The 25,999-nt window shown below is 45.4% G+C and overlaps 2 protein-coding genes across 6 annotated transcripts; one reads left to right on the forward strand and one right to left on the reverse strand.

Moving 5' to 3' along the window:
- Nucleotides 1–5,449: 5,449 nt before the first annotated feature.
- LOC111836773 (lysozyme C-like) lies at nt 5,450–6,505 on the forward strand. The gene is made up of 4 exons (XM_023798329.2): nt 5,450–5,641; nt 5,840–5,998; nt 6,077–6,152; nt 6,283–6,505. Exons 1-4 carry the CDS (start codon nt 5,503–5,505, stop codon nt 6,413–6,415), a joined length of 507 nt encoding a protein of 168 aa, XP_023654097.2. The 5' UTR covers nt 5,450–5,502; the 3' UTR covers nt 6,416–6,505.
- A 1,155-nt stretch (nt 6,506–7,660) lies between these two features.
- Nucleotides 7,661–24,854, reverse strand: chodl (chondrolectin). Of its 5 annotated transcripts, XM_023798311.2 has the most exons (9): nt 24,773–24,854; nt 24,402–24,470; nt 11,158–11,214; nt 10,518–10,857; nt 10,282–10,439; nt 10,155–10,205; nt 9,788–9,862; nt 9,606–9,702; nt 7,661–8,412 (listed from the first exon to the last, which is right to left on the reverse strand). In XM_023798311.2, the coding sequence occupies exons 4-9, from the start codon at nt 10,793–10,795 to the stop codon at nt 8,328–8,330; spliced, it is 744 nt and encodes a 247-aa protein (XP_023654079.1). In that variant the 5' UTR covers nt 10,796–10,857; nt 11,158–11,214; nt 24,402–24,470; nt 24,773–24,854; the 3' UTR covers nt 7,661–8,327. The 5 variants fall into 5 exon arrangements, with proteins under 5 accessions (XP_023654079.1, XP_023654082.1, XP_023654081.1 ...); XM_023798314.2 differs by lacking the exon at nt 11,158–11,214; XM_023798313.2 differs by lacking the exons at nt 24,402–24,470; nt 24,773–24,854 and adding an exon at nt 12,581–12,956.
- Between the last annotated feature and the right edge of the window lie 1,145 nt (nt 24,855–25,999).

Genomic DNA, 25,999 nt, shown 5'->3' on the forward strand with positions numbered 1-25,999 from the left:
ATATATTGGTTATCAGTATCGGTCAAAATTTTCATATTTGTGCATCACTATAAAAATGACAGGAAAACCGGAGACATTGAATTGTGGAGATCAAATTTTCTGTTGTAGAAATATGGAGGTGCAAGCAAAAAAGGTAATCATTAATACATGTAATGTAATTGAGATAGAAAAATGATGATTTTATCTCTTTTACCTGCACTTCTGTGTAACTTCCAAATGAGTCCAGTGCGCATGATTAGCTAAGCATTGCTTTATTGCTATGAGCCCTACTTCTGTATCTACCCCAGAGTAGAGACTAAAGAAATGGACCAGGAACTACAATAGAGCCAAGTTCCTGAGGTAGGAATGTGACAGAAGTCTGCCTGCTGTGTTGTGAAAGGGCCTAAGAACAATGAAAATTGGATCTGAATTCCCTGTGCTGGATCTATAAAGAGCTAAAGTATAAAGCCAGGCCCCTTTTGTGGTGTTAAGTCTTTTTGGTTTTTGCTCTTGTGAGTGAGTTTCATAAATCTGCCCTTGGATATTTACTGGGATCTATTTTAGCTCACTTGAACCCCATTTAGTGTAAAACACCAGCAAATTACTCTGGGCCTATTAGAGTTCATCCAGGATAGGACCACTGAGACAAACGGGAGAGCTGAGTGCAAAGCCAGGTCCTCTGAACAGGTCAACGCAGAAAGTTTAACCCATTTAGGCCATCTTTGCCCACCTGGCTCATTGGCCAGTCTTTTTGGACAGTAGACATCCCACAATGCCAATAGTACTGTAGAGCACGGAGCTGTGGCCCCCTAATCGACTGGGCGAGGGACACAGTTGTTTCCAGGCGACCAAACTGGCATCAGTGTCATTGCATCACACACCAAGCAGGTGTTTATATGTCACATGTATCCCTGCATACAGGTACATGCATAGCTGCAGTTAATTTTGTCCTTCCACAAACACACAGGCATATCTGGCTGGGCACCTGTGCATTTTGTAGGAGTGAATGCGGGTGGCTGTGTGAGAGCTGGTCTCACACTCTCTGTTTCTTCCCATGGTTGTTTTCTCTGAGGTCTGACAGTTATAGAGCATAATGCTGTCCCCAGACCTGAGGAATGGGTGGAGGGGGCATCAGTATTGGATAAACTTACTGGGGGGTGTAGGGGCAGGGGATAAATGGGGATTATATAGGAAAAGGCAGCACTCATCACTTAAAAGATATTTTTCATGTCAGTGATTCCAAAAATCTGAGTATTACTTTTGTAAACAGCATATCATTGTGGGTTTAAAATTAATTAAAGAAATGGCTGGTGGTTCTTGATCTCCCCGGGCTGAATAAAGACAACCCCCACAGAGATCCACACTAATCCCCTGATCATTTTAGCCTTATCTGAGCTGCTGTGACGCTGTGTTTATTTTTTACACTTGAATCAGTTTATCCCTAGAGAATGTAGATGGCCTGGTACTGTTTGCATTTTCCATGTGAGTATTAGAGGGGCTCTGCACACCACCCACACCCTGATCTTTACTATTGATGTTTGTCCTCCTCTGCAGGCTGATCAGTATCAAGTCCATGCATGGAGGGCATAGAATGTATGACATGCTTAGCCCTGTCCACATGTAACAGTCGTCAGCCTTGAAGGGGCCTGCTGCTATTTCGAAGCAGCCTTTTCCGTTGTGTGGACGATAAGTAGCAGTTAGAACGAGGTCGACTAGGCGCTTATCTGAGCCACTTGGGAGCTTAAGCAGTTTGACGACAAAATCGCTAACAGATATAATGATTTAATGCCGCAACACTGGCAGCTAATTTCAAGTTTAAATGATTAAATGCGTAAAGAGTAAATGCCAGGCTGCCTCAGCTGAGTCCTGGAAACTGGATAACTACATATACACACTGAACCGGTGGTCTGAGAAAAAAGGAACTTTCCAGAAGAGGCTGTTTGAATCAGTGAATTTGGATAAGATATTCAGGCACATCATCATTTGGCTTTGGGCTGCATGACATCCCCCCCACCCGCCCCCATGCCCACACCACCACCACCACCACACAGGGTTGAGGGGTTAGAATTTGGCTTTATTTTAGTTGTTTAATTTCACCATTGCTGCTGAGATGCTGCTGTACTTCGGTGCGGTCAGTCTGTTGCGGCGCATCCTGCTTTTTCGCCAGCTGGTGCCGCAATTCAGTGGTTTTGCGGTGTTTCTGTGTTGTTGCCTGAGGCCCTCTGAAACACTGATTACCATGAGCACGTTATCCTGCTCGGCCAGCAGACAACGCAATTGGTTTCCTAAACTCTAGGCAGTTATGTTTCTCAATGCAGGGGCTTTCACAAGGGGAGGAGGCTCCAACGCTTGGGCTAGTTTATCAGGCCACATGGTGCTGAGGTCACAGCAGTTTTATTATAGTTTAGATTTTTTTAATTTTGTTTTTATATTTTCTATTTTCATTTCAAATGCAGTTTATTTTTTAGTTTTCTTTGTTGTTTTATTACTTTTTATTTGAAAGATATATTTCTGTTTAGTTTTTATATACCTTAGTGTCAGTTTAGGTTTTAGTAATTTTACTTTTTAATTTTATGTGTCTGGTCTTACAGTCCTACATGAACACTCAGTACACATTTTCCACCTCAAAATGGTAGAAACATGTTCCAGGGAATAGTAATTAATGGTAATCAAAGATTTTATTTACTTTATTTTTTACTTTATTTTCGTATCATAATTATTTTAAGCTTGCAAAAATATTTTCATATTGTTTTGTTTTTTGTTAACAATTATTACACTGGGTCACTGCAGCTGCACTGGGACAACAGAGCAGACTCGTGTTTATTGGTGTCTCGTGCGTCTCCAGCCAGGATCATCTACCAGCATCAGAGACGAGACATAAAAGCAGGACATGGAGAGTTACTCACCCCGAAGCTTGTGAATGCCTCTGTTTATTCGGCTCCCAGTACATTGGGTCAGTAGGTGGCAATGTGGTTCAGAAACTAGCCAGATCTTTATTACTGTACTTCATCTCAGTAAATCCTGTTTTAACCACATGAATCTGAATGATTTTGGTCCAAGTCCCAGGTCAGAACCGTTCTGTTGTAACTGATAGTCTGATCGATATTTCACATACATAAACCTTTGTCTAAAGCAAGACCTGTGGGCCACATCCAGGATAATTCTTAACACCCCATAAAATGGTTTTGATATTCTGTGAAAAATGGCCCACAGGAAAAGGTATCACTCTCATTCAGATGGTCTTGAATCATCGGTATGTTACCCTATGGTGCTTAAAAGCCTCTCCCTTTTATTAATATTATGCATAAGATATCTTCCCTTAATAACAACACAATAATTTATTACAGACTTCTGGTGTGGAGGGATGTGAGAAAATACTTTAAATATCCCCTCTGCCATTTCTTTATGTCCACCTTTGCCGTTAAATCCTGATCTCCAGACACAGAGCAGGAGTATCTCTTCAAATGGTTACAGGATTTGTCAGATATTTCATGCCAAATAACTAACGATTCTTTAAAGACCTTAGAGCAGATCTCAGTAACTTTGGCATCTCTCATAAAGATTTTTTTATTTACCTCCAAGTACTACATTTTATTTCAGGGATCTGCCAGATCACTAGAAAGATTATTTCTGTATTCAGACTCATCTGCTTATGATTCGCTTAACTTAGTATGGGAACATTTCTTCCTGAAGAATGGAGTGACATCTGCAGCGGAATTTTTCCTAGTTGTACTTCAGGTTCTATCCATGAACTGAATTTTCATAGGATTGTTTTAATCCAGTCTGCCTCCAGAAATTTGTGTTACAAATGCAATTAACATAAGGTATGACTTTTCCGTTTGTTTTGGTCATGTGCTCATAGCCATAATTTTAGAAGGAGGTTCACATTGTGATTCAGGGTATTAGGATGTATATAACACTAGTATGTGGTTACGGTTAGGGTTAGGGTTTGGGTTAGGGTTAGGATTAGGGTTAGGGTTAGGGGTATCATAGATTTCGCGCCCTCATCCCGTCGGAGAAACTGACTCACCATCTGCAATATAATTCGGATAAGTTCTGGCCAGTCTGGGCTCCTTTGTATTATTTCCTCCATGGACTTCGATTTTCCAGCTACACTGTATATTTCTCTATTTATTTATGCTTAACTATAATTCCCATTGTTATTCATTTGGACTGATCATGCTTTTTGTTTATTCTTTTTACTCATGCGTACATATATAAACTGGCATCAGCGGTTTGGGATGGGATTTGTTTTTGTTTTTTTGTGTATTTGTATCCATTTGCATATACATATACAGCCTCAGAAAAAATTAAGAGACCACAGCACAATTTTTTTTCACTCATTTCTCAAGTTATGGGTGTGTGTCTGTGAATTATATATTTGTATTTTGCAAACTGCAGCCTGGTTCTCTGTTTTTCATTAATGAAGGGCTTCTTCCTTGCTTTATGGGATTTCAGCCCCATTTAATTATTAAAATCAATAAAAACAAAAAAAATGTTTTCAAACATGGATTGGGAATTATACACAAATTATACACAAAATTCACAGGTCGGTACAAACTTCAGTTTTGTATTCACAGTTCACATTGATACAGCAGGGAAAACATAATTTGTCTTGAGATTATTTATTATTAACATTGCAAACACAAACACAATTAGGAACAATTGTGCACCTAATGTGGATGATGTCACCATGTCAAGAAATATATTCATCTCAATGTGTGTTCTGAAAAGTGATGAAACCAAAGGGTTGACGACGATTATGTTTGCCATTACAGTCCTACCCAGGAAGTCTGGCTCGTCCTGGTCAAACCTGCACTTTACCTTTCGTCTTCCTACCCTCACCCTGCTGACAGGTTCAATAGCTGTGATTTAGCATAAAATTCAGCAAAATGTCCTACATGTAAATCTAGTTGTTTTGATTTCCTGGGACCAAACTCAGCCCATTTCTCTTATGAAAGGATCCAGTGGATAATGTTAGGGTTTTGTATATCATTGTTTTATTTAAAAAGAGAATAATGGAATATGTTTATTACAGGTATAATGTTTTAGAATTACACAGTTCACATTTATAAATGTTATTTACATAAAGTAAAGATTTCAACCAAATAACTGCAAAGCTTTGGTTATATTATCAGCTAAATAAATAAGCCTTGGTCGAACTGCTAATTAATTGGAGGTTATTCATTCATTGGTAGCCCTTTCAGTGATTGAGTTTGACACCAGGCTTAATTAAGGCATCAAATGGCAATGAACAGGCACTTCACAATGACCAAGGCCTCACACTGCTGCATGTGAAAATGGGAACCTTCATCATTTCAACAGAAGGGGGCGTGTTTAACGGTTGTGTGTGAAATGTTTGTGTCTCAATGGTTACCCATCTGTAGAAATCAGCCTTGCTAAAGCGGGGGCTGGGTGAGGGGTGGGTGTCTCAGCGAGTCTCCTCAGCTCTCTATATAAACCTCTAAGCAGCAGGTAATGTCAGTTTTTCTAGGCCAAGCATACTGAGGACGAGCTGGAACCATGCCAAAGCCACTGCTGTTCCTGGTGCTGCTGGCACTGCTGCCTGCCTGCAGGGGGCGACGCTTGAGCCGCTGCGAGGTGGTACGCATCTTCAAGCAGCAGGGCCTGGATGGATTTGAGGGATTCGCTCTGGGCAACTGTAAGCATGAACCGTGCTGACCGGGCTGTGTCTGTGTTTGTGCTGTTTGATTTTGGTGTTAAAGTGACAGAGTGCTCTTTTAGAGTTTGACAAAGCACATTAAACTAAGAAATGAACTGATATTTGGGGATGTACTCGGGTCTGAGCTCCTGAACCACAAACCCAGCTGAGCCCGTCAGGTGTTTCTGCTCCCTCCAGACGTCTGCATGGCATTCTGGGAAAGCCGGTGGAAGACCGACAAGGTGCGTGACAGCAACAACATTGGGAAGGACTATGGAGTCTTCCAGATTAACAGCTTCAAGTGGTGTAACGACGGCACGGCTGGCGGGGAGAACCTCTGTAAGGTGCACTGTGCAGGTGAGGGGGTGAGTCGGCCTCGGGGGGGGGGGGCGAGCTCGCTAGGTCAGCTTTCTAATGCCTTTCTGGTCCCGGCAGAGCTTCTGAATGACAATCTGACCGCCTCTGTCAACTGCACGAAGACCATCGTCAAGAAGGAGGGGCTGAAGTCCTGGTAAGCATACTGTAGTTTACCCCCCCCCCCCCAAAGAGCTCACCGGGCTCCTAATTTGCGGGGCATGCCTGGTGTGTTTGGCCACATGACTGTGTCCAGTGGCAGGGATGCTAAATCTGCTTACCTACAGGGACTCCTGGAATGACTACTGTAATGGGCGCAAGATAGAGCGATGGGTCCGGGGGTGCGACTTCACACAGGGCAGGCGGCCTGCAGCACGCCCACAGCACCGCCGCCCCCTGCTGGCTGTCGACGCTTCTTAAACATTACTGCAGTGCCAATGTCATGTTGCTTGGTGTGTGTTACACCCCCTTTCAAGGAGCCACAAAATAAAGTTTGCAGTAGACGATGTATCCACTCAGACTGTCTTTGCATCTTTCAGGCTGCATTGTCGTTCATTCATTTAATGGCATTAGCTATGGTGTCGCTGTATAAATAACTGTGGAGCAGAAACAGGGCAGCTCTGATGTGCTGCTTAAAATCATCACAAATTACACCAATGTCTCTCACACAGGGATCCAACAGAATAACACATGGTAACATTCATTTCCTTCTGGCGAACCACACGAGCTTTTACGGAGCTCCTTCACAAACAGCAACACTCCCCTCGACCAGGTACTATCGACTGGGCACTGCTGGCCCTGATATTTATGAGCCTGTGGAGGGGTTAAAGGTCAAGTGGTGCTTTACAGGGGTCTCCACTCAGCCCAGCAGTGGCTCTGAGTGTCTGCGGGAGCGTCCGTGATGAGTGTATGTGAACTTCATCAAAGGTGAATGTGAGGAAAGCATGACCCTCTGTTAGCTTCATTACAACAGCAGTGAGGAGCAAGGCATTCCCATCATTCTGTCCTCCGGCTCCTTGTCAGTAATCACTCTTCCCAGCTGGTGTGTGGAGCAGCAAGGCTCATTAATGTAGCTGCCTGAAATGCTGCTCTCTGTTAGGGGAGGTCTGCTGCTCATTACATTCGGGTAACCAGCACATAGAAATGTGAGGATTTCGGCTGCACTGCAGAAGTGTATTTCTATGGCCACAGCAGGTTGGGTTTGTGTGTATCTGTGGATTATGTTTATATTTCATTGTGGGGACCAAATGCACCCCACAATGTAAAAAAAACCTGTTTCTTGAAGTTGTGGCGATGAATTTACAGGTCCCCGCAAAGATCTGTGAATGCAATCAAAAACTAAAAATGCCAAAATTCTCATATTTTGTTTGGTTACTTATGGTTACGGTTAGGGCTGGGTAGGGGTTAAGCTCATCAGGTTGGGATTAAAGTTTTCCCCATAGAAATGTATGGAAAGTCCCCACAAAGATATAATTACAAACCTGTGTGTGTGTGTGAGTGACATGTGACTATCCTGCTCTACTTTGGCCTGTCTGTGGCAGTCCAAAGGCCACCAGGATGCCCTTGGCTTTGCCATCTCCAGGTCCCATTTATCAGCTTTACTCATTTCCAAAGTACCCAGAAGTCCAAGCAGTTTTGCCCCACACAGCACAGCAAACCACTCCCTCACGTAAAGACTTTAATTGATATCCTCTTCACATGACAACACATGGGCAGAACATTTTCACTTACATTAATCTGGAAACGGTGTTAAACAAGCATTTATCTGGGAGGTCCGCATTTCCACAGCAAACATGGATACAAAACACGCCAGTCTACACCTTTTCAGCAACACACAGATTGCACCACTTCCATCTAGCGGGGGGCAGGGCTACAGGCTGTTGGAATGCTGGAAATCTGCCTGCCACCCCTCTCTGCTGCAACTCAACGCCCCTCAAAGTCTTGCATGTTCAGAATCTCTCTGTCACCATGTTGAGGCCACTCTTAACTCCCCCAAACACTTTATTATGCAGCATTAATCTTTTACTGCCCTGGTATCCACTGTGATGCTCCTAAGTAGGAGGGAGGCAGGGGGGGTCAGCACTGAATGTGCCTGGGGCTCCTTCCAGATGAAGAAACAGCTGAGGGGGAATGCTGGTACCAGATAAGCATGAGGTAAGGGAGGAGGGAGATGGGTTTGTGAGGGAGGGGGCAGCTCCCAGGTGCTGTACTGTTCAGGCCATCAGGGGGGCGATCTCAGCCATTAACATCAACAGAACGTAACATCAACGTAAAGAGTAGCGGTGGGGACAGGGGGGAGTTGGTAATGCGGGGCATTCTGTGGTGCAGGACTTCACACCTCCATGCCGCTGTCTGTTTTGGGCGTCTTGGAGATCCAGAGGGTGGGCTGGGTCACACTGGTTTTGGCCCGTGGCTTGCTGCAGGGACAGAGTGACAGTGTGGTCAGGATGAGGGTCTCTGCTGGTAACCTGACGTTACTGTATGGAGAAGCAGGGTCAGCCATGGACCACAGGGAATATGTTCAGGACTATGAAGCATAACAGACCTGCACAGTGTACATGTGGTCTCATGGCTGTGTCTGCTGCTTCGTAAAGCGAGGCCCTTGTCTTTCTTGGGGGGGGGGGTTCAGGCAGGGAGGGGGGTGTTGAACAGCATCCAACCAGCCTTTTGCTGTTGGCCGTGTTGCAAGCAGTGATTAAATGCACTGTCTGAAGGACCCCTCCCCCATCTCCAGGGGCAATCGAATGTATGTTAAAAAGACATCATTCCAGGCAGGCACGGTTTCATTAATAAAATAAACCACAAACAGTCTGGGGGGGGAGCGGGGGATGTCCTCGTTCAGCCTGTGTGATCTGTGTACCGATCGCATTATAGTCATAAAGGGTTCTTAGGCACCGGAGTCAGTTTGGCTTGACCAGCTTGAACGTGATGTGGGAGGTGTGGGAGCGTGTGTCATGGGGATTGTCAGTGTGTGAGGAGGTGTGGGAGCGTGTGTCATGGGGATTGTCAGTGTGTGAGGAGGTGTGGCTATGTGTGTGTCATGGGGATTGTCAGTGTGTGAGGAGGTGTGGCTATGTGTGTGTCATGGGGATTGTCATTGTGTGAGGAGGTGTGGGAGCACGTGTGTCACGGGGATTGTCACTGTGTGAGGAGGTCTTTGAGTGTGTGTCACGGGGATTGTCATTGTGTGAGGAGATGTGGGAGTGTGTGTGTCACGGGGATTGTCATTGTGTGAGGAGATGTGGGAGTGTGTGTGTCACGGGGATTGTCATTGTGTGAGGAGGTGTGGGAGTGTGTGTGTTATGGAGATCGTCAGTGTGTGTGGAGGTGTGGGAGTGTGTGTGTTATGGAGATCGTCAGTGCGTGTGGAGGTGTGGGAGTGTGTGTGTTATGGAGATCGTCAGTGTGTGTGGAGGTGTGGGAGTGTGTGTGTCACAGGGATCGCGAGTGTGTGACGAGGTGTGTGTTACAGGAATTGTCAGTGTGTGAGGAGGAGTGCTGGTATCCCATCATCCCCGTGTCATGGCGATCGTCAATGTGTGAGGAGGTGTAGGAGTGTGTGACATGGGGCTCCGTAGGGGGAGGAGCTGTGATGGCCTGAAATTCTCACCTCTTGCTGAGCATCTGGAAACAGCAGGTGCCAGAAGCCACCAGGATGAGGAGGAGCAGTGGGATGGTGGGGATGATGACGTAAACCAGGAGGAGGCCTGAGAAGCAGGATCAAGAGGAGGAGGTCCCTGTTTACACACTCATCCACAGCATACGGCACACACAGCCCCCCAGTTCACTCACCCGAGGGGCCTGTAGCTATCACGTGAGGCGGGACTAGGGTCTCCTCCTTCACATCCGGCTCCTTGTTAGAGAGGTCTGGGCCACCAGGCAAAAAAGAGAAAAAAAGCAGGCGAGTGGGAATGGTGGATGAGTCAATGCAGCTAAAACGGGATGAGTGAGTCAGTGCAGCTTATGGGGATGAGTGAGTCTGTGCATCTGAAGGGGATGAGTGAGTGAATGAGTGAGTCAGTGCAGCTGGAGTAGATGAGTCAGTGCAGCTGGAGTAGATGAGTCAGTGAAGCTAAAGCCGGTGAGTCAGTGAAGCTAAAGTCAGTGAGTCAGTGAAGCAGGCAGACTGAAGTTGTCAGGGTGAGGTCCCATGACCCACCTGGCTCTGATGGTCCTGGCTTTGCTGAGAACTTCTTGTCCTGCACGTTGTCTGCAGCAGAAGCACAAGACTCTCAATGAAAGGTACCTGCCCACCCCTACCTGTGTACCATGCAGGCAGTCCCTACCTGGCTTGTACTTGCAGATGAAGTTGTGCTTCATATTGCATCGGTCATCATTCCACTGGTACAAGTATGGCCCCCCCAGGCCGCTGAGAGCATTGGGCTGGTGGTACATGACCACACAGGCCTCCCCGCCACACGACGGCTCATCGTAGTACCAGTTTCTGTAAGACAGGCACAGTGGTGACATCACTTCCTGCCGGCAAACACTGCAGCACAACTACAGATAGTTCCCCGCCCACCTGAATGTAGCAGTGCTCCCGTCTGTCCAGCGGTACAGGTCTGGGCATGATGCAAAGCGCCCATGGTCCTGGGGCTCCCCTTCTGTCCGTGTCAGCCCAATCCAAAAGTCTCCATCCACTGCCCCCGGCCCTAAGGCGGACCCAGAGGAGGCGTTGCTGAGCTCCTGGAGAAGGTGCTCAATGAGCCTCTGCTCTGCTCCACTCTCCACACTCAGCAGGGTGCCCCCATCCATCTCGCATGCGCGCTGCGCCTCTATGAAGGCAACACGGCTTGTCATGTCACGGAAGTACGCAAGCTTGTAACAGGGCTCCGCCGGACCGCCGAGGCACACCGTCTGACCTGGGGACCAGGAAACCAGTCACATTATGTGCCACACACCAGTGGGAGATCAGGAACTATCACATGGACCACAAAAGGGAGTTTGGGGGCTCAAAGAGCCGGTAAAGTTGGGGAATGATAACGTGATTAATACACACGCAGTTAAAAGGCGGATAATCCCATTAGCGCACTGCCCTGACGCTACTTTAAATAATTGCCTGGCTCAGAACTGCACCATCATCACTTTGGACCGGAGCTGCCGCCGCATCTCCAAGAGACCGTTGCACTCAGCAGTTTCACTCATTCCTGCCTCTCACTCGCCTGTTTCCTTGCTTTACTTCGTTTTTTCTTTTTCTTGCTCACTGCGCGTCTCTGCTCCTGTTCGCGATGGTAAAGATGAGAAGCAACCGGTAATGCAGGATATATAAATCACTTCGGATTAAATCATCCGACATGCAAGGCTGCGTGCTTTTATAGCATATAGAGCAAGGGTCACCAACATGGTGCCCGCGGGCACCAGGATGCCCTCAAGGACCACATGAGTCGCCCACGGACCTGATCTAAGAATTGCACAACACACCAGTGAGCAAAATTTAATTTTATCCTCTTGCTATTATTCTTTAATCACACTTGCATTTATATAGATTTGAAAATGACAATATCTAAAAAAAGCATTTAAAACATGTTTATTATACATGTTTTAAGAAGATTAAGATTTAAGATGAGTGCATCAAACTGGTAGACCTTCGTATGGCTCAATACCCGTGAAGTATCTCTCAGTTTCAAAAAGGTGACCCCTGATGTAGAGTAATACATTGCACTTATTTGATCCCCTGGAAATTCGGACTAAAGCGTTGCTTACACCATCAATAAATCCCTGTATCGCGATCCCCGAAACGCTAGACCATCTGCCTGTGCTTCCTGATTTACTCGTTATGCCCCTTTTGTTGCATTTCTGATGACTTCAGTCCACAGCAAAGTGACTTTAATGAGAGGGGGGATTGTAAAGAGGGCGAAAATCCGTGAAGGACTGTGTAGAAAGAGCCACCATCCCCCATGTAGAGAAGCACATGCGTAAGTTGCTGCCAAAAACGAAGTTATCGGGAGCGCTATCGGAAGTTTTCATAAACGGCAACAGCCTAAATAGTAGCCAAAAGAGTAGCCATATTCAAAAGGAACCAGGAAAACGTCCAGCTTATTATGAAGGACAGTCCTTCGACGATTTAATTAAAGAAATTCGGTTTTGTGCATTATCATCCGACTTTTTTGACTGAGACTTTATGGTATGCGGACTGTATAAAAAGTACAGACACGTATCGGGTAATTCAGTTCTTTGGAGTTATAATGATTTAAGCATCCAACCGCATACCGGCAAAACGCATGCAACAATCTTGTCTATTTCTTATAAGCCTCAAATTAATAAAAATGGCACATAAATTTCGGCATTTCGTTTCACCGTCGATAGAATACTAAAATACTAAAACATAATCAGTGCACGAAAGAATGAAAAACCAGTTATTTCTTACCATTACAGTCATTATTTATAGAGTAGTCTGTCTTTATATAAAATAATGCATTTTATTACAGTTAGTTGATATAGTGAATAATAGGAATGTTTATAAAACGAGCGTTTTACAATTAAAATCAGCAGATAAAACGTCGCTAAGAAATATTTTCCTCCTAAGAAAAACATTCCTGATAAGCGCCATCACCAAAGCACACTGTGGAAAAAAGTTTAACTCACCGCTTAAAACTCTGACGCCCTGGCATCCGACGGCCGTGATGATCAGTCCGCAAAAGGCGAGCAGGATGCTGCGGTCCCGGCGCATCTTTAGCGACTGCAGCCGCAGCAGCGGGTATTAATAAAGCGCTCAGTAATTACAGAGCGCCGCGCAGCCACTCCGCTCTCCACGCGCAGATCTGCTGCGCGTTCACGCGACCCCCCACTCCACGCACTGCCTCAAGCGCGGCACCCACACACGCCGCTTTGCGAGCCTCGTCTGCTTATAGTCTCGAGCCTGTGCCGCGAGACCTGCGGAAGTGTGCTGCAGCTGGTCCAGTAGGGCGCCACTGTAACCCCGTGGCCGCACCAGAAATTTGATTAAAGTAAAATACGCCAAACGCAAACCAATACGTAGGTCAATTATGCAAACGTTAAGTTACGTTAAAGGCTTTAAATATGCAAACATGAACCAATCAAACTAACGGAAGCAATGTATTTTCTGTGTGTTATGTTCCACCGAATTCCTGATTGGTATGATTTCTTCAGTGCTATTATTCATCCAGAGTTTTTTTTTTTTTTAAGTGCAACTATAACTATGAGCCATGCAAAAGTGCTCCATGCATAAAAGACAAAGCAGTCATTCTGTGTATGTGTGTAGGAATAGGGGGATCTCAGCTATTTGTTCAATTATGTTCCTTTGTAAATATTAAAAAGATTCATCATGTCTGGTTCACATAGACGTTACAGACCAGAGCTACTTAAAATCAGGGGGTTTTCTTTCAGAGAGTGGAAAGTGAATGCCTGTTATGTAGAGAACAATTGTGCAAAGTGATATTCTCAAATAAATACAGCCACATGCATCCTCAGCCAAGATGGGTAACCTGGAGGAGCTCTTGCAGGACGATTCTGTGAGATGAAAAGCAAACGCAAACCCCCCCCCACCCCTTCCCCCAGCTGATTGTGAAAGGGAGAAGAATAGGCAGTGATGATTTTCATATATTTCCCGACACAATCATCTCCACAACGGACAATTACGTTGCTGTGGACGTCCATTCTTGTTCTGATTGATTCTGTCCTCCTGTCTAGCAAGAGCCACGCCAGTTTCTGGGGCTCTAAATGGTGCCATAATATGCACAGACATAAAAACGCTATTACTTAATTTGCTGTTGCACATCGATCAGTTATCTCCGCCCGGCGAGGCCGCGGCGGTATCGGGCCACCGGCAAAAACGGCACTGAGAGATTCTATGACATGCTATCAATAAGGCTGCTGCGATATTACAGGCTCAGCATGGGGGGGCTGGCAGGAAGTGGGCAGAAGCTGGGTTGGGGGGGGGGGGGTCAGTTGAATGGTGCAGTGTGACAAAGGCCAAACTCAAGGGCCACCTTGTATAGGAGCCCAAGGTGAGCCTGAAGGGGCATGAGGATCAGGTTCAAACCCGTGCCCGGTGCCGAATCATCATGATCCTCCGTGGGGGGTGGTGTGGGATGGGAGTGTTTTTGGAGGGGCATGAGGATCAGGTCCAAACCCGCGCCCGGTGCCGAATCATCATGATCCTCCGTGAGGGGTGGTGTGGGATGGGAGTGTTTTTGGAGGGGCATGAGGATCAGGTCCAAACCCGCGCCCGGTGCCGAATCATCATGATCCTCCGTGGGGGGTGGTGTGGGATGGGAGTGTTTTTGGAGGGGCATGAGGATCAGGTCCAAACCCGCGCCCGGTGCCGAATCATCATGATCCTCCGTGGGGGGTGGTGTGGGATGGGAGTGTTTTTGCCCCATCCTCAGCGGTTATGAAGGCCAGTGTTTTTTTTTACCGTGCATTTTGGAGGGGAAGAAGTACCGATTTCAGCAAAATGTGCTCCGCTTTGATGACTTCATTTGCTTAAAACCCTCCCCAAGGGGCACTGCAAAACGACCCCATGCTTTCTGGCAGCTGGGGTGCTCTGGGGGTAATCTGCGCTGAGTGGGTCCACAGGAGAGGCTGACCTTTGACCTCCCCCCATGCTGCCTGAACCTGGGGTTGGTTAATCAGTCACGGTATTTCACAGAATCTCACTCATTTCTCACTCAACACACACCAGGATCTGTCTGCAGCATAGCCAGGGCATCCGAAACGTTACACATTTAAGTGTTTACATGTTGCCAATGGATGACTTACGGAGCTATAAAAAGGGGGGGGGGGGGGGCACCTGAGGGAGGGGTGTCTGGCTGGCAGGGTCTGCTTCTCCACTGGGGGCTGGGACAGACCCCCCACCTCTAACAGACTGCTCCACAGGGGCTGATCTCCCATACCAGCCGCTGGGTCTTTCTAAAGATAAATGCCCCTCCCCCCTCACTGCTCTGGGGAACTGGAAGCCCTTAACAAAGACTCATACATTAAAGCTGCTCTGGAAATATATCCAGAGACACCCATCGCAGACAGTCCTTGGTCAACAAAGTGACCCACTCTGCCAGGGTCTGGATATGATTTGCTTTCATAGGGCCCCTAATCTCCAGTAGTGCCCCTGCACTGAGCCTTTGTCCAAGTCTGCAGTCTGTCCCGTGCAGCCACTGTCCACACGAAACTCAGAGTCCCATGCACATCCCATCCTGGAAAGTGTGACTGTGGGAGAGTGTAAACACATTGTGCATAGAGCGCCCCCTGGACGCTGCAGGCTGGCATAGCAGGAGTGCTGCTCCAGACAGTTTGGCCCCGTCTTAGCCCCCCTCCCCCCCCCATTTCCCATCAGACTGTTAGGGCGAGTGTAGGGGTGAGATCAGCTGGTGACAAGCTCCCTCTCTCATCAGACTAATGAAATCACATTCAGCACACCGGAGGGGCCCAGGACCACCAGGACCAACTGCCATCCCAGTACATACCACGCGACCAGCGGGGGCCAGCCACCGGGGGCAGCACCTCTCTGACAGGGGGCTTTCCATGGTATACATCCTATAAAAGACCATAAATGTAATTAAATATGATGTTATATCACCCAGGCCTCCAAATGGAAAATGAATGGGTGGGAGGTGACGTAATGCCCTCCTACACAGCCCATAGTTTAGCGAAACAAGAAGATTTATACAGTCAGGCAAACCATGTGCAGCGGGGGTGTGACATTGCGGATTTGGGGGGATCCTGCGTCCAGGTTCGAGGCCTCGCTGAGCTGTGGATCTGACAGCCCTGATTAGCCGGCAGTGTTAGTGTGAGCTGCGATATGCAGGCAAGCCTGATAACGGAACAGGAGCCACTCTGGCAGCAGCGTAGAGCCAGCGATGAACAAAATACACTTCAAATTATTCATAAATTCATAAATAAACAGGAAATGTGTAGCCCACGTTTTGGAAGACATTTTTGATCAACCTTTATTAATGACATTATATGAGGCTATGCCTCAAGCGTAGGTCTGAGTGAACACAAATAAAATGGTTGCTTTAAGTGACACCTTCAATCAGGGCTGAGGTCAGCGGTAACGAGGAGGCCCCTGCTGTGTCTCTCTGCCACACTCCCCTGACTCTACCTTTTCTCCCCCTACCCCCCCTTCCCTGCCTCTGCCTCCCTTGCCCCCATTCTCCTCTCTCTGCCTCCCCTCCCTGTATCTCCCCTGCCTCTACCCTCCCCATTTCTGCCCTGTACCCTCCTCTCTGCCCCCTTCCTTGCCTGCCTACCCTCTCTCTGCCCCTCTTCCATGCCTTTACCCTTCTGTCTCTCTGCCCCCACACCCTTGCCTCTACCTTCTCCTCTCTCTGCCCCCCTCCACTGCATCTACTCTCGCCCCTCTCTGCCCCACACCCCTGCCACTAGCCCCCCTCCCCATCTCTACCTTCTCCTCTCTCTGCCCCGAATCATCATGATCCTCCGTGGGGGGTGGTGTGGGATGGGAGTGTTTTTGCCCCATCCTCAGTGGTTATGAAGGCCAGTGTTTTTTGTTACTGTGCATTTTGGAGGGGAAGAAGTACCGATTTCAGCAAAATGTGCTCCGCTTTGATGACTTCATTTGGTTATCAAATGAAGTCATTTGCCCCCACACCCTTGCCTCTACCTTCTCCTCTCTCTGCCCCCCTCCACTGCATCTACTCTCGCCCCTCTCTGCCCCACACCCCTGCCACTAGCCCCCCTCCCCATCTCTACCTTCTCCTCTCTCTGCCCCTTTCCCTGCCTCCCCTCTATCTGCCCCCCCCTCCACTGCCTCTACTCTCCCCTCTCTCTGCCCCCCTCCCTTCTCTCTGCCCCCCTCCCCTGCCCTGCCTCCCCACCCATTTGCTTCTCTTCTGCCCCTGTGTGTACAGGAGAGCAGCTCTGCCTAAGTGGACTCTAGGAGAGGGGCATATTTTCCCCAAATTGCCCCATTTCCTCAAATGGATTCGTATTGATTCTGGGAATGCATCTCTTCCAAACAGATAATCTGTTACTGCCATCTGCCTGAGCTGCTCACCACTTAAGTGTAATTACCCAGCAGTCAATGCTGCTGCTCAGCCTGCGCACCCATTAACCCCTCGCATGCCGGCTGCCCACGCTGTGTCCATCCCGCAGTGTGACGTGATGCGAGAGCTTGAGGCACCACCACGGTTGTGTTCGTTTTCAGTTAATTTCTGGTTGCCCAGAAACTGTTCAACATTGTCACCAGTTCATTCTCCCACCGCAAACAGGACACCGGGCTTAAGGGCCAAACAGACAGTCCCTGCTGTGCTTCTTAGTCCTCTTTCTTGGTTCATGCACCCCCCCCCCACACCTGTCCTTCCCAATCTGATTCATACCAAATTGAGCACAAAGTAATTTTTCTTCTTGTCTTTCTCTGATTACTTTTGGAATATGTATAAATATATCCATAAGGTGAGCATGTTTACCACAGAAGTACATGCTGTGAATAGAGCATCTTAATGTGGAAACTCTTTTAAACCAATCCTGGGATATGAATTGGTCTGTCACATTCTGTCTAGCACATAATGTATTTTAAGAAAGAAGGCCTTTCATTTATGCTGCACATGAGAGGCACCTTATGAAATATGTAAACCCCTCCGCCCCTCCCAAACCCACAAACTGCAGTCCTCTGTTTACTGCCGAACTCTACTCAGAAAAGAACAGTGCGTTGTGAGGTCAATTCGCTGATCGCGAACATGCGGGTTAACGCTCAGCTGTGAGAGGATGGCGGATTCAGTTGCTTCCGTTACGGTTCCTTCAGGACCAAGAGGCCGATTAAAGCTGGAGGAAGATCCTGCCGTCCATCCATCCATCTTTCTCACGATGGTGTGTGGCTGCCCTACACGGTGGCATGTGTCCCACACAGGTTTCTCTCAGCTGTTGTCACTGAGTGTCAAGCTCATCCGCACTGAAAATGTTAAACTAGGGCAGCAGGTGGCATGTTGGTTAAGGACACAGACCTAAATGCTCCATGTTCTGATTTCTATCCATATGGATGTTTGGTATTATTGCTTTTGTACCGTTGACAAAGGAAAACAGCACAGGTCAGTAATCGTGTTTTTTTTTTTACATTAAATTATATAAATTGTTTTTCCTCCAATCAGGAAATCCCAAACAGTCAGACTAGCCAATCCTGCCTAACAGGGCTTCTATTAGGGGAAATTAATGGGTCCAAGTGATTGATGTCAAAAATAATTAGTGATTGGCATTATTTATAGTACAATTAGTCAGCTCTATATCACCTTTTGATTACTGTTCCCCAAAGTCCTGATTAAAATTGATTTTTACAGATGAATGCTTTGGAAAATACGTCTAAACTCTGATGAGGACATACAGTGTTTTTGGTGGATCTGCGTGGGGGGGTCACCCAGATACTGCGAGCTTTGAGACCCAGTAAGGATGCAGACCCCCACCCAGTACCCTCACTCCCACCTGGCTTTACACATGACAGTGCCACAGATATTAGGCACACTGAAGTATTCCTGCTTTATACCCGTCACCCCTTCCTTGCCTCCCATGCTAAGCCATTACAATATGCTAATTACCCAGCATTTTCAATTAGAATTGATTTTTTAACAGTCTTTCTATAACTTAAGCCTCTAACTCTTCAATCTCTGTGTTTGTGGTCTATCAGTTCTAATGAAGTCTTCCCCTTAAATATGATTGCCGTTTTCATATTTACGTAATGTGTCCTTAGTCTGGTACCGAGCGCTTCAGCTCCGGTGTACTTATGGTATTATTAGCCAAAGCAGCACTGCATTTACTGATAATGTGTCTATGTGGATGTGGGTTCTGTCTAACGCACTTACCGCTCTTCCCGTTTGGCAAATAAATAAACATAAACGTCCGCCTCGAAGGAGGGATGATGGACAGCAATGCAGACGATCTCATTGGACAGATCATCATAGGGGTCGGATCCTTTAGAAATGGTTCGCTCATGACTACAGGGTCTGTGTCCACAGGCAACACAAGTAGGCTTGACACTATTCACTCACAGTGTAACTTCCAGGGCTGGTACCAATCTGTGTTTGTCTAAGTATACTGGTTCTGGTCAGATATTACCTGCACTCTATCATAAACTGTACCAGTGAATCTGCTGCTGGAAATCAATAGATAAGCTATATTGGTTTTGACTGTAATGTGCACTGGTGAGGATTCTTAAATCTCATGAAGGTCATGGAAACTCCAGTCCTCCATGTTTTAGCTAGAACCTCAAACGTTGGTCAGAAAATAGGAATGGTCTTAATCACTACAATTTCTGTTAAACCGTCATGAACCATGTATGCACCGATCAGCTATAACATTAAAACAATTGACTGGTGAAGAGAATAACAGTGATTATCTCATTAAATGGACTGGACTGCATTTATATAGTGCTTTTCTACTCCTACGAGTACTCAAAGTGCTTTACAATTCATGCCTCACATTCACTCATTCATACACCAGTGGTGAAGGGTGCCATGCAAGGTGCCAACTTGCTCACCAGGAGCAATTTGGGGTTCAGTGTCTTGCTCAAGGACACTTCCATGGGGTCAGGAGAAACCAGGGCTCAAACCTGCAATCCTTCAGTTGCTGAACAATAGCACAACCTCCAGCACCACCAAAATAGCATCTGCCAAGGGTGCCATTATGTATTAGGGAAGTGAACAGTCAATTATTGACGCTGGTGTGCTGGTAGCAGCAAAAATGGCCAAGTGTAAGGATCTAAGAATTTGACAACTGTGATGGTCAAAGCATCTCCAGAACGGCAGGTCTTGTGGGGTGTTCTGGGTGGTCAGGACCTACCAAAAGTGGTCCAAGGAAGGCCAACCGGTGAACCGGCGATGGGGTCATGGGCACGCGAAGCTCATTGATGCAGGTGGGGAGGGAAGCCTGTCTGGTCCGATCTCACAGGAGAGCTACTGTAACACAAATTGGTAAATAAGCTAATGTTGGCTATGGTAGAAAGGTGTCAGAACACACAGTGCATTGCAGCTTGCATAAGACCGGTTAGAGTGCCCTTGCTGACCCATATCCACTGCCAAAAGTGCGTACAATGAGCACGTGAGCATCAGAACTGGACTATGGGGCAATGGAAGAAGGTGGCCTGGTCTGATGAGTCACATTTTCTGTTACATCATGTGAACGGCTGGGCGTTGTTTACCTGGGGAAGAGACGGCACCAGGATGCACTATGGGAAAAAGGCAAGCCTTATGACAGTCATGCTCAGTGTGATGCTCTGGGCAAAGTTCTGCTGGGGAACCTTGGGTCCTGGCATTTATGTGGATGATACTTTGATGTTTTCTGATGGCAGTGGCCTCTTTCAGCAGGGTAATGTCACACTGCAAAAACTGTTCTGAAATGGTTTAAGGAACATGAAAGTGTTCAAGGTGTTGACTTGGCCTCTAAATCCCCCAGATCTCAATGTGATCAAGCATCTATGGTATGAGCTAAACAAACAAGTCTGATCCATGGAGACCCCAACTTGCAACTTTAGGGCACTTTTCTTCTGCATCAGGCTTTGTACTTTTGGTTCTGAACTTCCGGTACTTTCAATTCAATTCAATTTTATTTGTATAGTTTCACAACTTCACAACATTACATTGTCTTTACATTAACCCTGCTCAGAATCACAAGTGAGCAGAAAGTGCATTAGCTACAGTAGGGGAGACTAGAGGCAGTGCAAACAGTTAGGTGAGTGCAATATGTAAGCTCAAGCAGATATGGCTATGGCAGCATAATTATTCCATTGACTTGAGTACTGATACCAAAAGTTCCCATACCCAAAGTACCAAACCAGCAGAGTACTTTTTGGAACTTTGGGGTGGCACTTGCAAAAGTGTTCATAATTGTTTAGTTATGCAACTAGCCTGCCTCTGAAACACAACATAACTGCCGGCTTGAAAAAAGTTACAGCGATAAAGAAAACAGCGATAAACAAAGTAAAATAAATAAATATAGATTTTTTTTTTAAACGAAGAGACCCAAGCTATAATTGTGATCTGGTTGGAAGAACAAGAAGATCTAGATGGCATGACAAGAAATAAATACTATTTGCTAGAGGTGTAAGGATACGCGTATTCGTATTGAACCGTTCGGTGCGAGGCTTCGGTTGGTACGCATTACAAACCGAACATTCAGAAAAATACTTGTATCCCTCTGGAGTCGACGGCATCGTCAGCGATGCCGAGTATCTTTCTTGTCTATTTCAGTTCATAACTCGCTGAAATCTTATTATAGAAACATTAAAAAAACGCTGACAAAATCCGTAATCGGTCTTCTTTTCAAAACGTCCATTGTCGGAAGTATTAAAGTTTTGAAAATTAGGCTAAATCGGCAAGAAAATAAACCATGTCACCTTACTTTGTTTTACCTGCATCGGGGGCGTGTAGTACCGCTCTCACCCGAAGATCGCTATTCACATTCTAAATAGCCGCATTAGCGCGTATTCAAATCGCATTCGCATGGTAATTTTATTAACAGCGCAACGGTGAAACGCGATCCAGAAACATTCCAGTTTTGGAGAAGGAGATATAATGGTGAATCAGATGGCGAGCCACCCAGTTGGATACCTGAGCTCTGCGTGATTCCACAGCACTATTTGAGCTTGAACTCAAGAGTGGTAGGATCACTCCAGCACCCAAAAACCAGTCACGCAATTTCAAACTCCATATAATTTACTTTAAATTGAACTACAAGGACATTCTTTTGTTGTTACAAGGAAAAAGTGCCCATTTTATTTCATTGTGATTTAAATGTGTGTTTCTGTTAAATTGTCCTAAATACAAATTATTTTCTGCATAAAGTAATCAGTGTCTGGTTATTGGACTTGTGTGTAGCTCCTTTCGAACCTGGAAGAAGTGTACTTACCCAGGAGTGGGTTACAATTGCTTACTATGTACTTTTATTATGTGTCTGCAATTATTCTAAGCTGCATTTTGCAATGTCCATACTTTGATGTCAAATTACAAACTTAACATAAATCTGACATACTGTATTTACAAAGTACACTAAGATTAAGATGAGTTTAATGCCAAAACAAATATATAAGAAATCATTTATTTGCCATGAATTAAGTTTATGATATTGAATGAAATGTGTGATCATGCCCCAGTCAGTGAAAGTGTGTTCCCTACCCTTAGACTCCAGAAGGTTATATTTGAAAAAAATAAAAGAGAATAAAGTGTGTAAAATATAATGTTTTCAGTGCTGCTACGCTCAGCAAGGCAGCCCAAACGACGTGACAGGCAACGTGCTGACTGCCCCTCCCACCCCCAAACACTACTCCAGTCAGTCAGGCATTTGCTGCACTAGCTCATTGAAAAATGGCTAGTAACGTTAATGCAATTATCAGACCAGAAATAGAGGATCCTCCTATAACCAACAGGTCTGGAGTTTGGGAGCACTTTGGTTTCCCTGTAAGTTATGAGGGTGATGGCAAGAGAGTGGTGGATAAAATGTGGACACACTCATCTTTCTGGAAAAAAAACTTAAAAATTGATTGAAACTGAGTTCCATATAAAAACAAAATTGTTCTTTTCTTTCAATTAGTTTATAACTACTACAAAATTACATATTTTTTTTTATCAGGAGCTTTTTGGTTTTGGTTATAAAGGAGGTTTTTTGCTGCTAAAAAGAAACCTCAGAAGATGGGTGAAGAATAGCTTCATCATTGTTTAAAGTAAAAGAAAAAACAAGATCATACTTTTTTGATGTTTTAATAAATAAAAAAGTGAAAAAAATCAAAGAAATTATCTGGCATTTTTTTTTATTTTTGCTGTATCGAAAACATACCGAACCGTGACACCACTGTGTTGTATCGAACTGAACCGTGATTTTGGTGAACCGTTACACCCCTACTATTTGCTATAACATACTAATGCTGCACGATACTGAAAAAAACAAAAACAAATATTGTAATGTGATTTTATTGTAATAAATACTGGGGTATTTATAAAGCCAAAAAGGAGTTCAACATAAATTTCTCACAAACCCATCTACTGTAGGAGTGATTTAAACTGCTAGGATGGAAATGACTATGCTTGTCTCAGAGGACGCATGCAGCGCTCATGCAAAAGCAGCAGCGGTAAACTTTCAACTGATTTTTTAAACATACTAGATAACCTTAAAAATGAGCAATCATTAAAATTGCAGTGTCTGCTAAGTTTTGTTTCCGATGACAAAGTAAAAACGTTTTAGTGAAACAAACCACCCCCCCCCCCCCCCGCGCTATATTATCTGGACAATAAGAAGATATGACAAGGCCTGATCTCAAACCAACCAACTATAGTGGTCCTTGCGATGTGTATCATGCAATGTTTGTATTAATATTGCACATCGCCCACCCCTTTAACATATTACAGCCATTTTTCATATTCAGTAGCCTATAAAATAGGTTACTCTGCCTCACGTTGTGATGTCACTTAGCTGCGGTAAGTTTTTACGTCAGTGGAAAGCCAACATCTTGATGCAGGCCTCCTATAACTTTGGTACTTTTTGATGTAACAAAAGTACGGTACCTGGTGCAGTGGAAAAGCACCTCAGATGTATAGCTATACTATTAAAATAGGAACCTTCTTCCACGGAGCTAAATGTTCTGTCATGATCAAAAGGCATTACTTTGGGTTGAGCATTGAGGGATTGAGGGCTCCAGGGGGTTATATTGGCTGGTTTTGATTATTGTAGCCCCCATAATTTATGCCCATGGTCATGTAAATTGTCTGGCTTCTCAGAACTCTAATAAATGTGACGATTTCGCCCTCTAATGGCTTTTATTAAAAATTACAAACGACGGTACTTTTTTTCCTTTTTCAAAAGTAGTTTTGTTCAGTGTCGCAAGAGGGCATACTAACAACAAGGACTATTGACATTATAGTTATTTTAGTTCTCTCTACGTAATATATTCATATTTTTTATAAGGACTTAAATACAAGGTTATTATTATTGTTGAGATTCAGCCGGCAGCATGCCTACCTAAAATTAGTTAGCAAAACAAACTGAAGGAATGCATCCATGATACGCCCATATTTATTTTACACGTCTAAAGAGATAAAGTCCACTGGTAATCTGATACAGCGAGCAGATGGGCTGACACGCTGGACTGTGAGGGAATCTTATGCAAAGCACAGCGGCAACTTGTTCAAAAGGCCTGGCCTCTCTAATGACCACAGCTTAATGGTTACGGGCCACGATATATTTACGCCGACGGTTTGTTTCTATACGGGAAACTCGGGAGAATTGTTTTGGAAATAAAACAAAAGACTTCTTATCTCTCAAGCAAAGAAATGTCATCCACCATAGGTGACGGAAATAAAAGGTAAATATCTGCCTGGTGAGCGGGCATCGGGACTGGCTGCAGACCTGAGCCTCTCCGATGTGTGCGCTGCCTGCGAAGCGCCTTTAATGCGGGCAAAGCCAGTGGGAGGAGGGAAAGCGACAAAACAGGATGTCAAAACATGAAACAAACCTGGATTTCAGCTTCCTGAGCACAGAAGAGGTTAGCGCAATCCAGGATGTACTTGCGAGAGACAAGTTGCTGAAAAAGTGCGAGGAAGACAGACTTCAGTAAGTAAGAAAAACTATTATTCTTTTGCAAATACGATGAGACATTTACCGAAATTGGAAACAATTCTGCATTAAAAACCGACAGTGTATCTCGTCACTAAATTCCACTGCAATGCCGCTGATGCTTATTTGAAATTATAATAAGAAACATTAAATTGCCCCTTGGTTAAACTGCGGCTCCTTTTTATTCAAATGGAGTTTCGGTGATTTACACACGCTGTCAAAAGTTCTTTCTGAAATCAGCAGGATTGGAAAATGTAAAAATCGCAGCACCTGTATTTCTTAACATCTGTATTTAGCTGTGCCAGCATGCACGCATACAGTGAGTGACTTGTGGGCACCGGGAAGAAGCACTGGCGTAGCAGGGCTGCGCGGCGACTTCCGGATCCTAATGGTTTTCTGCAGGATTACGACTGAAGCCTGATGACAGCATATCGCTCTGTCAAACGCAGATTGGCGTCTCCCGGGGCTCCGTACAGCGTGTGAAATGCGGCTCAACCGGGGTGATCAGGCGGCACTAAAATGACTTTTAAATTAGTATTGTTTCTTTTTTATCGCGATAGAAATATGTACAAAACTGTATTTTATCATTCTGGTTAGCTTAGTACTTTTGACAGAACTTTACCTAACACTACACGAACACCTGTACGTACGCCTATATTTTTTTGTAAAGGTGTTTCGCTGTTTAGAATCGTCATAATAGTTTTCAAATGTGCGTAAGGCAGGTTGGACTGAGATGTCAGTCCTCCCCTGATACGTATTCTCTGTTCTTTTTGTCGTTCCGGGGGGGTGGGTGCATGATGACTCATCGCTATCCTTAGTGTGTGGGTAAGTGTATTTGATTGATCTCTACGTGGGATAGTGGTCAGCAGGAGAGGTTCCAGACCATTTGAACTTGGCGGCCAGACTGGGGCCAGTTTTTCTGTCAGGGGGGCCAGATGCATTTGACCTTAATATCCTCCAAGTATATTACGTTCATTAGACTGCCTGCATTAAGAAACAAAAGACAATTTTGAAAACCTTTTACAGTTTTTAACAAGTATATAACTCGCTCTGATTTCTTGTTTAGACTATCTTGCTTCCACAAGCTTGATTATTTGTCTTATGTTGTTAACTTCGCTTTTCACCTGTTAAAACGACCCGACCATCTGGCGCACCCGCGTTAAGAGTCCGTCAAGAAAATGTTCTTACGTTTGTTTCGCCTGTCCCCAGCGCACAGAATATATTCGCCCACATATATAAATGTAAACAATATTAATAATATATTCAAGTAACATACGTATGTAGGTGGATACACAGGGGGGCCATGCAAGTTGTCAAGTGAACCCCCCCACCCCGAACCACTCCCGGTGGTCAGATTTTCAGTTTTGGACACGTGAACTCGAAGGCTACGCGTCTTAGATATGCGAAAATAATTATTGCGCACGTCGTATATGTTTGATGCAGTGTTATGCAACACATTGCCTGTGACACTTAAAAGCGTGCGGTTTGCAGGAGAGG

This window comes from Paramormyrops kingsleyae, chromosome 4 (genome assembly GCF_048594095.1).
Source record: "Paramormyrops kingsleyae isolate MSU_618 chromosome 4, PKINGS_0.4, whole genome shotgun sequence".
Classification (NCBI taxonomy): domain Eukaryota; kingdom Metazoa; phylum Chordata; class Actinopteri; order Osteoglossiformes; family Mormyridae; genus Paramormyrops; species Paramormyrops kingsleyae.